At 49.4% G+C, this 14,650-nt stretch overlaps 5 protein-coding genes and 1 non-coding gene across 6 annotated transcripts; all 6 read right to left on the bottom strand.

Annotated features, from left to right (window-relative positions):
- Positions 1-1,540: 1,540 nt before the first annotated feature.
- Positions 1,541-1,614, bottom strand: STEHIDRAFT_t211. The gene has a single exon. It is a non-coding gene; the product is annotated as a tRNA-Val (tRNA).
- A 220-nt stretch (positions 1,615-1,834) lies between these two features.
- STEHIDRAFT_62240 (NAD-P-binding protein) lies at positions 1,835-3,601 on the bottom strand (the record flags this gene model as incomplete). Its single annotated transcript, XM_007306724.1, has 11 exons — positions 1,835-2,068; positions 2,156-2,206; positions 2,274-2,333; positions 2,403-2,415; positions 2,477-2,648; positions 2,717-2,750; positions 2,837-2,991; positions 3,066-3,151; positions 3,236-3,258; positions 3,327-3,517; positions 3,553-3,601. The coding sequence occupies 11 exons, from the start codon at positions 3,599-3,601 to the stop codon at positions 1,835-1,837; spliced, it is 1,068 nt and encodes a 355-aa protein (XP_007306786.1).
- A 2,083-nt stretch (positions 3,602-5,684) lies between these two features.
- STEHIDRAFT_62460 (uncharacterized protein) lies at positions 5,685-7,763 on the bottom strand (the record flags this gene model as incomplete). The annotated part of the gene is made up of 12 exons (XM_007306748.1): positions 5,685-5,770; positions 5,866-5,887; positions 5,946-6,090; positions 6,158-6,331; positions 6,441-6,604; positions 6,682-6,771; positions 6,838-6,888; positions 6,948-6,998; positions 7,067-7,200; positions 7,260-7,275; positions 7,332-7,406; positions 7,467-7,763. 12 exons carry the CDS (start codon positions 7,761-7,763, stop codon positions 5,685-5,687), a joined length of 1,305 nt encoding a protein of 434 aa, XP_007306810.1.
- A 481-nt stretch (positions 7,764-8,244) lies between these two features.
- Positions 8,245-11,074, bottom strand: STEHIDRAFT_148687 (uncharacterized protein). The gene is made up of 7 exons (XM_007306986.1): positions 10,753-11,074; positions 10,617-10,688; positions 10,187-10,247; positions 9,966-10,057; positions 9,764-9,829; positions 9,609-9,683; positions 8,245-9,476 (listed from the first exon to the last, which is right to left on the bottom strand). The coding sequence occupies exons 1-7, from the start codon at positions 10,817-10,819 to the stop codon at positions 8,392-8,394; spliced, it is 1,518 nt and encodes a 505-aa protein (XP_007307048.1). The 5' UTR covers positions 10,820-11,074; the 3' UTR covers positions 8,245-8,391.
- Positions 11,075-11,582: 508 nt separating this feature from the next.
- On the bottom strand, positions 11,583-12,455 carry STEHIDRAFT_148688 (uncharacterized protein). The gene is made up of 4 exons (XM_007306987.1): positions 12,424-12,455; positions 12,187-12,369; positions 11,886-12,113; positions 11,583-11,822 (listed from the first exon to the last, which is right to left on the bottom strand). Exons 2-4 carry the CDS (start codon positions 12,365-12,367, stop codon positions 11,809-11,811), a joined length of 423 nt encoding a protein of 140 aa, XP_007307049.1. The 5' UTR covers positions 12,368-12,369; positions 12,424-12,455; the 3' UTR covers positions 11,583-11,808.
- A 1,451-nt stretch (positions 12,456-13,906) lies between these two features.
- STEHIDRAFT_123507 (uncharacterized protein) lies at positions 13,907-14,566 on the bottom strand. The gene is made up of 3 exons (XM_007306988.1): positions 14,467-14,566; positions 14,153-14,370; positions 13,907-14,094 (listed from the first exon to the last, which is right to left on the bottom strand). Coding segments are annotated over exons 1-3 (234 nt in total). The 5' UTR covers positions 14,469-14,566; the 3' UTR covers positions 13,907-14,080.
- Positions 14,567-14,650: the final 84 nt, after the last annotated feature.

Here is a 14,650-nt window from a genome sequence, read left to right on the forward strand (position 1 = left end):
CTGAGGTGTCAGGTACGTACCTATCTGTTACAGTCCAGTAACTTACGGTATCAGTATTTCCAGGATGTTCATCAATATCTGCCAGTGGCAGGTTGAGGTATAAGTACCTTGAGAGTACTGTAACTAGTCCAGGAGGTGTGGCACACGGCATCTGAATCGCTGAATCACCGATGCCCTCGCATTTATAATTACGTCGTCGTCTTCATCCCGGTACAGGTTTGGGATTTGACAGCGGGAGGACGAGATACGTTTCAGAGACAGCGCTCGATATTGAATATCGAGGCGAGGCAGTCAGTCCGAACTGAGACTGTGCATTTTGATGTGGCGGGATGGCATAGCGCAATACTTATCATCATTCTAGGCGTATGTACAGTACCTTTCATTCGGTGCTACAACCTTGGATGAATGTGATGCACCAATGGCACTCAGACCTTTAAACTGGACTGGACTATGTACTAGCAAGAATGATCATCTTTGTCGCCCTCACGCTCTGAGGATGTTTTCCATGATGAAGATGAGCCCAAGAGGACTACTTATTATCTTCCGCCGATCCTGGCATCCTCCAATCCTTCGGACAAAATATCTTGAGCAATAATCTTGCCCTCGTCTTCGAGAGTACTTATGTTGTACGGTTCGTCGCCCTCTTGCCTTGCCCCTACCAATTGTTTCTAGCATATAAACGCAGACTGACGCCCCCTTGTTCATTAGCGGTATACATCTTTCTAGTAAGTATTCACCCTATTGAAGCTCCCGCCGTGCGTGCGTGTCCTCTTACAAGTAATTCCGTTGGCACGATCTCTCAAGTCCATCTTCGTTGCCTGCCAGTCGGCTCTTAGACTTTTTCTACCATCACCAGCCGTCCAGGGTCTGGCTCTTCCAAAACCAGGTCTGCTCTCCTCTCCATCGTGCTCTTGATATTTCTGTGCTCTAGCGCTTTGTGGGCGTTAGATGTAGCCGAGGTGACACTTGGCATAAGAGCGGTCTGGACTCTGGATAAGTAGACGAGAGTCGACTTCAGGCTCAAGGCTCTCGAAACATCGCGATCATCGTTCCTGCGCTACATTTTTGCAGCTCCTCCAAGCCCGAGTCATGATACTTAACAGCGATGGACTGAATCGTTCGACGCTGGCGTATTATGACGTGGACACGCCTGTGTCAGTGGATGAGGATCTTGATGAGAGTCACGAGGGTGGTGGGCTTGCGGTCTTATCATTCAGGTCTCTTGCTCAGAGGTAAGTATGATGAAGGGTGAAGGAGGTGTATCAGAGTGGTGTGATGGCTGAGGATGGGACCGGGTTGGCGTGAGTCCTTGTTACGAGTGGTGTGACTTGCATTTGATGTAAAGGTAAGTACGGTATCGCCGTCACAGTTCTTCTCCAGTTTACTTCGGCCTCGCTTTCTTTTCGAGCCCGTCCGAATGAAGGACGAACACTGAAAGAAACTAAACGACTGTAACGAGCGATGACACAACAAAGATTTTGGTTTACCGATAGCTACATAGGATGACAGTATGGCAAAAATTGGGGAAGTATAGGCCATATGATTCGACCCAGGCTCGAACTGAGGACCTTCTGTGTGTTAGACAGATGCGATAACCAACTACGCCATCGAACCATGAGCAGAATGCTTTACGAAATTATATAACTCGTATGGTACAGTTCGTTCACAAAACACACCACGGGTGACCCTATGTTGTTCCACTACAATCTCCCGTCTCGAACTTTGAAACTAGTGGTCTACTTCTATAACTACAAAGGTCTGTATAAAAAAATTGGAAACGCTACTTACTTGGTACATTCGTTACGCGCGTACACACAACAACACCGACAACAGCTCAATCCTCCGCCACAAGAATAACCTTCTTCCCATGATTCTTCCCACTCAATACGTCCACCAACGCCTGACACGAATGCTCCAACCCCTTCGTCACATCCTCCCTATGCTTGATCTTTCCCTCTTTGACGAGGGGAACCATGTCGGCCAAGAACCGGTCGATGTACTTGGGGTAGAGCGTGAAGACGAGGAAGCCGAACATTTGGAGCTCTTTCTGGAAGAACATGGAGTAGTTCTGTGTGATTGAGGCGTGAGTGACGGGGTTTGCAGATGGTGGTATGATGGTATGTTGCCATTGTTCGAAAATATAGAAAAGACCGACCTTGAGACCGTAAGCGTTGGGGTCGTTGTAGTTTGAGATGGTTCCGCATTGCTGTTGAACGGCGTCTGGTGTCAGTAAAGCGTGAAGAGGAACGCTTATTTGTTCACGAATAACGCACGAGGATACGACCATGCTCTCTCATCGCGAGTAAGGCCTCGTCCAGCGACTCGCCGCCAACCTATACAATATCAGTTGAGCTACTTCCTTTGATGTCATACAGGGCCAGGCGAAGATACTCGCTACGCACATTATCCCAGTAACTTAAAAAGTACATGTATCAGCAACGCTAGTAGGATGAAAATAAATAAAGAGAGTACTTACACATCAAGTGGTCCTTCACGCTGAAGAATCTCCTTCGTGCTCTCCGTCTTATAGTTGAACACGACATCTGCGCCCAGTGCGCGGACGTCGTCGCATTTGGCATCGCTGCCAGCTGACGCGATAACCTTGCAGCCATCTAGTTTCGCGAGTTGAACGACTACACTGCCGATGGCTGTGTACGACGAGATCAATATCAACATGCTAACTGTGAAGAGGACGTTGCACAAGACTCGAACGTACGCCCAGATGCCGCTGTGACAAATACTGTTTCTCCCTATCAGACGAGTGTTAGCGAGAAGAAAGTCAAGAAACAGAAGACATATGAGTTCTGTAGGCGAAGAATGGAAGACCAAGTCGCACCTTCTTGGCACGCGAATACTCCTTCCAGGCCATGTACGCCGTCTGTCCTGGCATACCCAGCACACCGAGCCACGCAGACCATGGGATCCCCTTGTTCGACTCGAGCTTTGTCGTGCGCGGCGGGATCTCCGTGAAGACGGTGTAATCGGCGAACGCTACGAGCATAGCAAAACGACGTGTCAGCGTAGCTGAGGGATTGTCAAGTAGAAAGAGGAGAATATATGCTCACGGACGTCCCAGATGTATAGGTAGTCTCCGGCTTTGTAGTCGGGGTGTTCTGAGCGAATGACCTTCACGATGCCGATGTTCCAGATCCTGGAGCCAGATGACAAAGAAGTATCCGGGGTGAGCAAAGTCTCTTCGTAACATGGTTGAATCAAATACGAAGGCTGTACTCACGGTTGTCCCAGTTTGAACGCAGGCTGCCAGTGTACACGATCCAGAGTCAAAACCACAGGTCATACAAAGAAAAGCAGAGTATTATACACACGACATAACCCTTGATATGTTGCTCCCGGAGCCGACTCCTTACGTATGGGTCGATGGAGAGAACTAAAGCCTTGGCTAAGATGCCACCTTTGAGTGGCACGTTGTCCAAATCAATCGTCTCTGACGTATCGTGGACCAGGTCCTTTCCTGGGACGGGTGCACCTGAGAGATTGGGCGTCAGCATATGAGAGTCTAGCAGTCAACCGGAGGCTCAGTAGGGTTAGTACCTTGTGGGATTTCCCGGAAGATGTGGCGGGCATTGGTGACGGGTGCCATTCTCGTGTGCCGGATTTGGATGGTGGATATAAAATAAGAATTTGAAGGAAATTCGTCGTTGGGATATGAGCGAGCCCTTTTATAGGTCCTTAAGTACGAAAGACGTCATGCGTATGGCTCCACTGTTCGTGAACTAATAGTGAAATTCACCTTCTGAATGTACACACTGACAGCTATTCTTGTCTCGGACCCATCATTTGCCAGGCGCTCCCACTTGGCACGTACGCGTTGTCCGTACGAGGCCGATTTTTACTGCATGTCAAGGATACGATGCGAAAAGACAAGTACAACAGTAGGTGCCAGTAGGAGCGAACTGGTCGAGGAATTTAAGAAGAAGATGTTCTGGAACTCACGGTGGCCGCTGCACTCCAATATAATATTCCCAGCAGCCAATGAATACCTCGTGACGATGGTGACGAAATAGGAGGTTGGCGCAACAGATAGAGTCAAGGTGAGCCACATTTATGTCTGGAAGAAATTGTCTTCTATTGTAAATAAGAAAAAAGCTGTGAGTTTATGGACCACGTACCAACGCTTCCTTCGCAACCAAGGACATGGCCCCTCTGTGATACTATTCGTGAAGACCTGCATGATCGGACAGAGTTTCAATACCATAAGTACAAGGGCGATGGGTATTGATGTCCGCGTTTGGGAAATGTGGCCAATGTAGCGTACCAACGAAGTCCGTTGAACACCACTCATGGTTCTCGGTGATGCTAAAAAAACACGACAAAATACCGAGAGAAGGGAATGTCATGAGTCATGACCTGGACGCCGCAACTTGAATGATGAATGTGGCATGAGCGCGGAGCCTTGTCTTAGCTTTAGAGGGTTTGACGGTGCATATGAGTACTGTACTTTTTCGCGCAGAAGTTCACACCACCGCCCCTCGGCTGTTGCCGAGATGACATAATCCATCTGTGTCCCGGTTCGCAGACGTGGTGGGACAAGGGACTAAGACTCCAACTATTTAATGTATTTACTATGTATACATGGTTAATACCATATACCCTATACATGTATGTACGGGGGTCGGTGTATTCTGTACATAAATAGTATGTACATGGTATATACAGTTTTACTATGAACCAAAAAGTCTCGAAGATTGTGGATTCAGCAGGGTGCTGGAAGGTCATAAAGCACCTGATAAAAGTGCTCCTCTTTACTCAGATCTTCAAGCTACCCAATATCTTTAGAGTGAATATGGTAAAAGTTAAGATAATATTAGGTGCTTCATTGTCAACTTAAGCTCAGGCTATATGTGCTTGATTACTTAGTCGATGGAAGATAATCGATAGGAGCTTTCACTCTTCGGTTTAAGGCATGAGCGTGCGTGTCGGGGGCGCGTAGTGTTGGTGTTTAGGCAGAGATGTATGAATTCGATCTATGTGTGTTACTACTACTAGTTTGACGTCGTGTATTGTATGATTGTATCGGATGGGATAAGTGATTTGTACATATACGGAGGAAGAGGAAGGGAATGATGAAATGCGATGTTACGATGTTGTGTTTGTATCCATATATTCGTCGGCGAGTGTGCTAGTGTGCAGTACTTCCACAAGCACGCTTCAGAGATATCGATGGCCAGGAGTCGGAGACGGAGAACGTTTTTTCTCAAAATTCGCAGTCGGGTCGGAGTCCAGAGCAGGAAGTAGTAAGTACCCGCGCTGTTCTCGAGGAGTCCAAGGGCGAGTTCGAGCAGCTGTTCACACGGGCTATGGACTATCTGTTCCCCTGAAGTTCAAGGACATGGGGACGTTGATGGTCGGTTTGAGTTTCCGAGGAGCGATAGATATGATAAGGATTCACGCGTTCGTATATTATTATATTGATGGGCCTATCCCTGTCGCTCGAACATGATGGGCTGGTCGTATTTTGTGATTTCGTCAAACAATGTACAGGCTGGACTCGGTCTTCAGAGGAATAATAAGACGACGGCGACTGAACGTTTGTGCGAGATGCTGCCTGCATAGCGATAGAGAGAGAGGACGGAATTGTCCGTCAATTTGTGCAAGAGGTTCCAACTTACAATGACCTCAACGAATTCGAAAAACTGTCATCCTCAATCAAAATATTTAAACGTTCAGTCCTCCGAGGTTCGGGCCCAAGGCCCCTCCACAGGACAGCCCTGCATCTCAGCCGCCATACGGATGACTTCCTCACAGCCCACTACACATGCACACACACACAGAGAAAAATAACAAATGATCAAACGTTACACGGAGGCTCTCAAACCGAGACCATGAATTTGCAGGAAGACTCACTTGGCGCGTACCGGACGGGTCCCTTTTCATAGACAGTGAGCAATGGAGCACAGTATGCAGTGGGGCCGGCGTCAACTCACCGTCTCCTCCAACCTGTAGCCCTGCGACATGTACTTGGGACCGGGTAGATCCTCGGCTTTTAAAAGACCAAGGTGAACTTGGAGGTGTTGGAATAGGCGGAAGAGGCCTTGAGGTTCGGGTTTGTACCATGGTTTCGCTTGAAACCTTGGTGACGGTCCATGGGATGGCAAGTAAGACCGGAGAACATGGCTATTGAATATAGTAAACACACCAATCCGGCCGCATGCGCGGGAGTGAGCCGTCATTGGGTGGCTCCTCGAAGTCGTCCCTCGTGAAGAAGAGTCGAGGGGTCCAGCGGGGAAGGAGGAGGTATCGTTGGCATATCGCGATGGAGAGAAGCGTGTAGTTCACGAGGTGATGGATATAACGAGGTTGTTCGGGCAGCCTTTGTTAATAGCAGAATCAAAGTAAGAATAAGAAAGCCACCGCATTAGTATCGGAAAGTCAAATAACAGGTCGGAAGCAAGCTAGGAATGGATGAGACAAAGGCTCACATCATGCTCATGCGAACACGATCGGAAAGTAGGCTGATCACTACCCTTCTCACAAAAGCTTGAAGGCCGAATGCTTTAGGAACGGAGTAGGTTAGTTCGTTGAGTGTGCCTTCTGCGAGCTTATGGTTAGTTTCCGCTGGGACCATGTGGGCTCGTTCGTATTCCTACAGTGGTGGCACGCGTGAGTGAGCGCTACAACAAATGCCAATGAGACGGATTGCTGGAGAAGATAAATGCGTACTTCCAGCCATGAATCATACGCTTCCAACGACTCAGGGATGTCGTTTATGTTCATGAGGGTGCCGATCTGGCGCCAAAGAACGAATCTGGCCTAATTGGTCAAACGAGTCAGGTCTGTAAGTCATGCAGGCTACGGGAAAGACGGTTTGAATTCCACCTGGCATTCAAGAGGAGAAAGCCTGCGCCATTCAAAACGTTCCGTCCAGTTCTGCAGCAGTCAGATTAACTGGATTGAAGTTTGGTAGCACCAAGAATACTTGGACGTACGATCGGCTCCTTGATAAACAAGCCAAGAGTATACAGATAATCGTTGTTGGTCTACAAAGCGATTAAAACCGCCTGTGGGCATGGCCATGCTGAAGATAGAGTGGTCTGAGAACACTAACGATTGGATACTTCGCGTGCAACCAGTTGACACGGGCCGTAGCAATAAACGCTCGAGGATCAGGAGAGGAGCCTGAGTCTGCTTTGGCAGACTCTAATCGAGTCGTTGGCGTGATAGGGCAGGCGGTCCAAGTTGCTATATGCCAAGACGAAGATCAACACCTGATTAGAGCCAGTATGTATTGGTCTACGCACCAACGATGATTCCTGTCTGAGGTCGAAATGTTAGGTCGTATATCGAAGCAGGAAGATCATCAAAATGCTCACATCTAGGTAACGCTTCGACACCGTATCCGCAGCGGTTAGCTCCTTCGACTTTGCAAGTATACTCGATATCGATGGCTGATGTATTCTCATCATCAACCCCACTGTTCCATACCACAGTCCGACAGTCGCACTTACATTCGCATACGTCTTGAACAACGCAAACGCAAGAGCATACCCACTCAAGTTCGGCATATCCCAACTCGATGATAAAAGGACGATCTCCTGCGCCTCCTCCGGGGTCAAGCTGTCGATCTTATGCACGTACTTGCGATGTATGGCTTCGTACTTTCGCCATCGGGAGAGTCGTACTAGTAGAGCGTAGAACAGGAAGACGCCGGCGGCGATACGGCCTTTTGACGTTCCCGCTGGCGTGATGACAGACTCGCAAGATTTCAGGATTGGGGCAAGCCAGTTGTTAGAGCCCGAAGACATACTGATCACCGTCAAACCAGAACTGCGAGAGCAACTTGAATCCGCGGTGAGGAGAAAACCAATAACGGGCGTCAGACAAGTCAGAAACGAGTAGTCATCATTTTTTGGGTGTCAGCAGTGAGAAAATCTATGCGTAGAAATAAAGGCATGCCAGAGCTCATGACGGTGGTGTTGAAGCGCTCTGCTGATTCTGAGAAACGGCGTCAGCCGAAGGGAGAATAAATGTTTTGGGGCGCCACACTGCGCCACAGGTCATCAAACTCTTTAAAATCACCACGACGACTTCTTCGGATACCAAAGAGAATATCGCTATTTTTACCTTGTGTGAGGACGAGTTAACGTTGACGTTCAATCTTGCCGATCCTGAGGCCGGTCTATTGCAAGCCTAACGGTCCGGGTGCCACACAGGGCACAACCTCTTCGCGGTACAAACCACAACAGCGATGATATACCCTATGTCCCGAAACAGGCATGAAGAGGTGCCATATGCAGCCAAAAAAATATGTATATAAATAAGTACACACCAGGTCCAGCAGTCACTAGTTAAGCCTCGGAAGATCCAAGAAAAACAGTTCATACACAGTTACACACGAAAATAGAATAGTAAAGCAGCCGTGACAGTGCCAGCTTAGCGATAATAGCTCCCAACGCTGTACGCACTCTCGCTCACACTCTGCTCCTCACCTGGACTTTCACCACCACTACCACCACTCCCCTGCTGCCACGCCGACGGACCCGCCGCGGAAGGCTTCGTCTGCCCCGTCCCCTTCCACACCACCTCACCCAGTCCATTCCCGTTCCACAACCCATCCTCGTACCCGCTCACCGTCTTCGCATTGCTCTGTCTGCTCGGATATCCACTCGCACTCCCAACGATTCCAGGACTGGGAGCATTATACGCGTCACTGCCGCTCCACCTCGGATACCCTGCATCCCCTCCGATTGCTGATCCAGATCCGGCGACCGAACCTCCATAGCCCATGCCCGCGATGTTTGGCGTCGAAGGAGTGTAATATGGACTCAGCAGACCTCCACTGGCAGCGTTGTGCAGAGGAGTGACCGGCGAGCCCAACGGGATTTCCGTAATGCCCGTCGCAATAGTCCTCCCGTCCTCTCCAATCCCGCCCATCGGCCTCGGAGACCTCGCGAATGGATCGTCACCCCCATTTCCATACCCATAATCCGCCACAGCGACCTGTACGCCACCACCACCGCCATAGTCCGTCGTCTGGTTCAGATTCGTGTTATAGTTATGATAATCCGCGCTCGGATCGAACGGATTCACAGCGAACTGTTCCGCCCCTTTCCCACCAACGATGATCCTCCCATCCGCCAACGTCGTCGTAGCGGCTGCAGTGTCGGACCCAGCGGGGAGGATCCCACGCCGGATCCCCTTCGTGCTCTTCGATTTCCCCCCGCTCACAACACTCTGCAGACTCCCGCGGAATCCACTCCCGCCGTTCGCCCACCACCCAGTCGAACCTTTCCTCACCAGCTCGCCTGCGCCTTCGCCTTTTTCGTTCCCTTCCTTGCCGCCATAGAGGGAAGCGGCACGAGTAGCACGATCGAAGGCTGCGATGCCGCCGGCGCTGACGAACATGTCATTGATTGGGGCGGGGCGGAAGCGGGAGAGAGGGATGCGCCAGATTTGGTTTTGGTGGGTGCGGGATTGGAGGAGAGTGTAGGTTGTGGTGAGGAGGAAGCAGGCGAGGACTGCGGAGAGAAACAGGGGAGATCCAAAGTAAATATGGCAAAATGAGTGATTATGGACGAGAATACGGGAGATAGGCGAGATCGGGGAGAGCAAGGATGGAGGGAGAGGATAGAAAGGAAAGAGGCACGCACTGATCGACCAATTGATCCATACTAAGATCTTCAGCGCGCCGACGTCTTTGCACCAAGTGCGTGCAGCGGAGTAACCTATTCACATACCATCCCGTCAGGAAAATCTTAGACATAACAGGCCGTTCATCAAAGAGCAACGGAGTGAATAAACGTACTGGACGGGATATCGTTGCAGTTGGTTGGGATGTTGGCCCAGCGAGAGGTCGAGAAGGCGTTGAAGGCTACATGATCAAGAGAAACACGGCGTCAGTTCGCTTTGACGAGAATAATGGAGGTATGGTTGCAATGGAAGGTGCCGCTGGGCGCAGACGAGAGGAAATAAACTGGTGAAAGATTGCGAAACATAAAAAGACCCACCAGTCCACAGGGTGGTCAGCACGCAGCTGACACCAAGCTCGAATGGTGGTCGCGCGGTGACGGCATTATCGAAACCGACGTCGAGAATAGCCCTGGATCACCACATCACAGCGAAAGACAAAGAGTTAATTTAGCGAGAGTCCCAAATGCAGAGGGAATGAAGACATGATGGAAACAGCCTGGCGCGCAGGAAAGGGACGGAGGGAGAGTTGGAGACGTACATAATGATAGCGAGAGCAAGTGTGGCGATAGAAAGACCGAAAGGGAAGAGGTCAGCGGCATCTGGGAGAGAAGGGGGAAAAGTCAGGATTATTCTTGGGCAGATCTGAGAACGGATGGAGACAGAGTCCAGCTAGGCTTCTAGACTTCTGTGGTGTATGAAGTGGTCGATATGCTCTTCGTGAAACAGAGATAAATTGTCATCCCAAAATCACGTATCTGACTGTTCGGGGCCGCTGTAAGACCACGATGGTGCCACGTCTCTTGCTTTCCATGCCACCTGAATTCAGATGGAAACTGCGGAGTACCAGGACGTGGGAGAGGCAAACCCGAACGATCGGCATACCAGGAGAGGATAGTGGGGTTCCCGTCCACAGGGTACCCAACACTAGAGTCATATTGAGAGAAAGAGAGAGCAGCGAATAAACTCACAATAAAATTCCTGCCAGATATTCACGCGAGCAGCAAAAACGACAACAGCAACGTTCGCAGCGATAATCAAAGCTGCGTACATGGTACCCCACATCAATACATCGTAACCTCAATTGAAAGACTGAACAGAACGCACCGTAAAAGAGAAAAACAGCCCGGGCGAGGGAGGAGAATTTAGGCCGTTCGTATGCTGTATCGTTCATGTTGCTCTTGCGCTTGTCGTCTTAATAGATAAAAAGAAATGGTGGCCACTGCGATGTGGCCGAAGACCTCGAAAAAATGAAACAGGAACTAGAATTATTGTGACACCCGGTACAGCAGATCGACGCTTGAAGGCAGTCGAATGAATTGCAGTAAGTGGGACCAAAAACGAGCACGGCCAGAAAAAAAGAAGGTGAAGTGAAAGGAAGGGAATGTCGAAGAGAGCGAAAGGGAGAAGGGAGAAAGGTTGAAAAGGCTACAGCCTCCTGGACTGCGCGCTAGGTATATGATAGGGCCAGTCTGAGAATGATGGTTGAATGGATCAACGTTGTACAGAGCGACCAGCACCACAAAGAACTCGAGAATTGACCGGGAGCATGAGCGGCTGCGGGATCAGTTACGGTTGCGAAGGACGAACCGGGGCCTTAGAGTGGGGTTAAGGCTTAGTCCACACAAGGGAGAGCTCTTGAGAGCATATCAGAGAGGCAGCAGCTTGCATTTGCGATTTATTCTAGCTGTACAGTACTATGAGCAGTATACGGAGATGAAGAACAAGTAGTGCAGTTCGTAAAAGGAACATCATTTGAGTCCGTCGATCAAAGCCACCGCTGCAGCCCCTGGAGTGAGGTTAAGGCTCACGCCACAGGTAACGGACTCTCGGAAGTGAGCGGATGTGGCCCAACTTGAACCAACTTGAGTTTAATAAAAAGTAAGTACCTGACGCAAGTAGCTGATCGGCAATGTGAAGCATTATAGCCTGAGCGTCAGAAATAAATTACATGGGATTACGCGCAAAAAGTATACAAGAGAGATGGATTAGTCCACGACGTTTGGGTCTTTATTGGCAATTGGTGAAGCATCTCCTTCACTGCCAACCTCCAGAGACTCAAAATGGGGGTAATACGGGCAAGAGGATTGTCCCGCTTGTCTCATAAGAGGGACTCGAAGGGGATGATGATTCATGGACCGAGCCGCATGATGTTGTCAAGGCTCAAGCACGAGGTACTAAAGGAGGGTTTAGCGCGTCATTCCAACACAAGGCAAGGGTCACCATAGTCGAAGACTAACCTTCTTCGTGAATAGGAAAGCGAACCTCGCTACCTAGACAGCAAAAAAACTCCATCCTCGATTGATGAAAACAGCCATCCGTTATCGCGAGGAAATTGTCTCTGGCTGAGCGGTCAAAGTCGGACTCGACATAGCAGGCTTTCTTCGTCACAGGATCACGCGCGACGACTCGAGTTTGCAAGCCAGTAACACGAACAGAAAGACCATTTTCCCCTGGGATTTCTGCCCCTGGTTCGGTCAGCAGCGTCAATGTCGTGAAGTAATATGAGGGTTGACGAAAAGTGAAAGGATGAGCACATACATTGTGGCCATGGCATGTAGCCGCGCTTAACTCTTTCTGGCCATTGACCAATAGCCCAGTCTGAGAACCTCTGGTGAGCCAAGGTGTCATCGATTTTCTCGTCGTCGAACACCAGACCCTTCTTCTCAAGAAAAGCGGCAACATCGTCGTGCTCAAGCTTGTAGCCTGCTACCCAGTACATATCTACGGGAGAGTTGGTAAGTTTGGAGCAGCCAGAGATAAACAATTCAAACACACTACTGATTTAATTGATGGGTTAGTATGAACCAACGTAAAAGTGGGGAGATTGTGTGAAACTTAGTTTACTTAACGGAAGTGGCGGGTCGAGTTTATATAGCTTCCCTTCGGCGACTTCCGAGAAAGCGGAACCTATTGTTCCGACACGACGGCGACGGCGAACTCGAAACTTTCTCAAAGCTTGACCATCGCTGTACTGTGGCGTCAACTCTGAAGCAAGCGCAAATACTTCGAGTAAAAGTAATCACTACTTTAAACAATAACTTGAACAAAAGCCCCCGTTTCAAGCGCAATCTGACAATCAGTTCGGGTGCCAGCGTGGAAGTTGCAACTTGGTTGCAACTGTTTGTTGCGAGTTGGCGTTTCTAATATTGTTCGCAAAAATATACAAGACAGATCGGTCAGTTCACATGATGTTTGGGAACTTCGTCAAATGGTCAAGCATCTCCTTTATTGCCACCCTCGAGAGACTCAAATTGGCAAAGCACGACGAAGAACATAGCAGTGAAGGGATGGTGATAATTTATTGTCCGAGCCGCACGTTGCTATCACCGGCGAGGGACTAAGTAATAGACGTAAAAGCCCAACATAAAACAATACGGCAATCTTAAGTCGGAGACTAACCTTCACGTTGAATAGGAAAGCGAACGTTATAAGATGGGCAGGTATAAAACTTCATCCTCAAATATTCGAAAGATTTCTCCGTCATCTCGATAAACTTGTCTCTGGATGAGATATCAAAGGGGGTCTCATGAAGGGCCGGTTCCTTCCCAGCTTCCGGCGCGGCGACAACTCGAGTTTGCAAGCCGGTAACATAGTAACTTCTGTCTCCGTCTTTGCGTTCCGCATTTGGTTCAACCAATAGCATCAATGGCTGTGAGGCAACATGGACTTGGAGGATAACGGGCGAAAGGATGAGCACTCACATTATGGCCATGGCACAAAGTCTCCCACAGGCTTTCCTAAGCGTTGAGCTATAGCCCACTCTTTGAACCTCTGCTGAGCCTCGTCGTCGTCAATTTCATCGTCTGGTAACACCAACTGCTTCTTCTTTAGAAATGGCAACATCGTCGTGTTCAAGCCTGTAACCTGCAACCCAGACGGCCATACTACTTAAGGATCTACAGGTCCAGTGCAACCAGAGCACAGAGATTCAGAACGTAGTACTAGTTCGGTTGATCAGTTGGTCTTAACCGACCCAAAAGTGGGGGATTGGATGATGGTCGACGGGCAGCGCAGATGTTTGGGTCGAGTTTGTATACTTACGTGCGTTCTCTTCGGCACCATCCGGGCTATTGTTCCGACGCGACGGCGACGGCGAACTCAGAACCCCCAGCTCGAGTTTGATCGTTGATACAGTATGCTCTGGCGTTGACTGTGGAAGAGGCCAAAATGTACCGAATGTAGACAGGGGCTACAAGAGCATGAACGAAATATCCATGCCATTACAAGCGCCATCTAATCAACATTTCGGGTGGCGTTCAGGCCAGTTCGAGCAAGCGCTTGCTAGTACATATATGTCCATGGCATCCGCCACCGAGCACAAACCGAAATTTGAAGAAAGAGTGAAAGGATTATACTAATCGACTGAGTTATCAGAAAGGCGTCGTACTGGAGGGACTGGGAGGAATGATTCGTAAACCCAGCCTTCGCACGATCAAGCGCGAGGTACTAACGATGGAAAGTTCAGCATGTCTGCGGATATTAATAGTCGTAGTTAACGACTAACCTTCTGGGTGAACAGGAAAGCAAACCTCTCTACGTGGACGGCAAAATTCTATCCTCGATTGGTCAAAACAGTGATCCGCAATCGCGAGGACTTTATCTCTAGATGAACGATCGAAGTCGGAATCCTGAAAGCAGGCTTTCTTCGTAACGGGATCGAGCGCGAGAACTCGAGTTTGCAAGCAAGTAACACAGCTCTCTCCCTTGTCTGGAAGCTTTGCCCTATTTCAACCAGCAGCGACATCAGTCCCCGTGAAGCATTGGACAGAACGGGTGATGAAGTGTATCTAGAGTGAAGAGCTTGAGATGGGCACGCACATTGTGGTCATGGCATACCCGGCGCGCTCGGGTCTATTTGAGTGCTGAGCGATAGATAGCCCACTCCAAGAACCTCTGGTGAGCCACAGTGTCGTCAATCTCCTCGTCTGGTAACACCAGGCCCATCTTTCTGAGAAAAAAGACGACGTCGTTGTGGTTGAGCCTGTAGCCTGCGACCCAGGCG

Source organism: Stereum hirsutum, assembly GCF_000264905.1.
Source record: "Stereum hirsutum FP-91666 SS1 unplaced genomic scaffold STEHIscaffold_12, whole genome shotgun sequence".
NCBI lineage: Eukaryota > Fungi > Basidiomycota > Agaricomycetes > Russulales > Stereaceae > Stereum > Stereum hirsutum.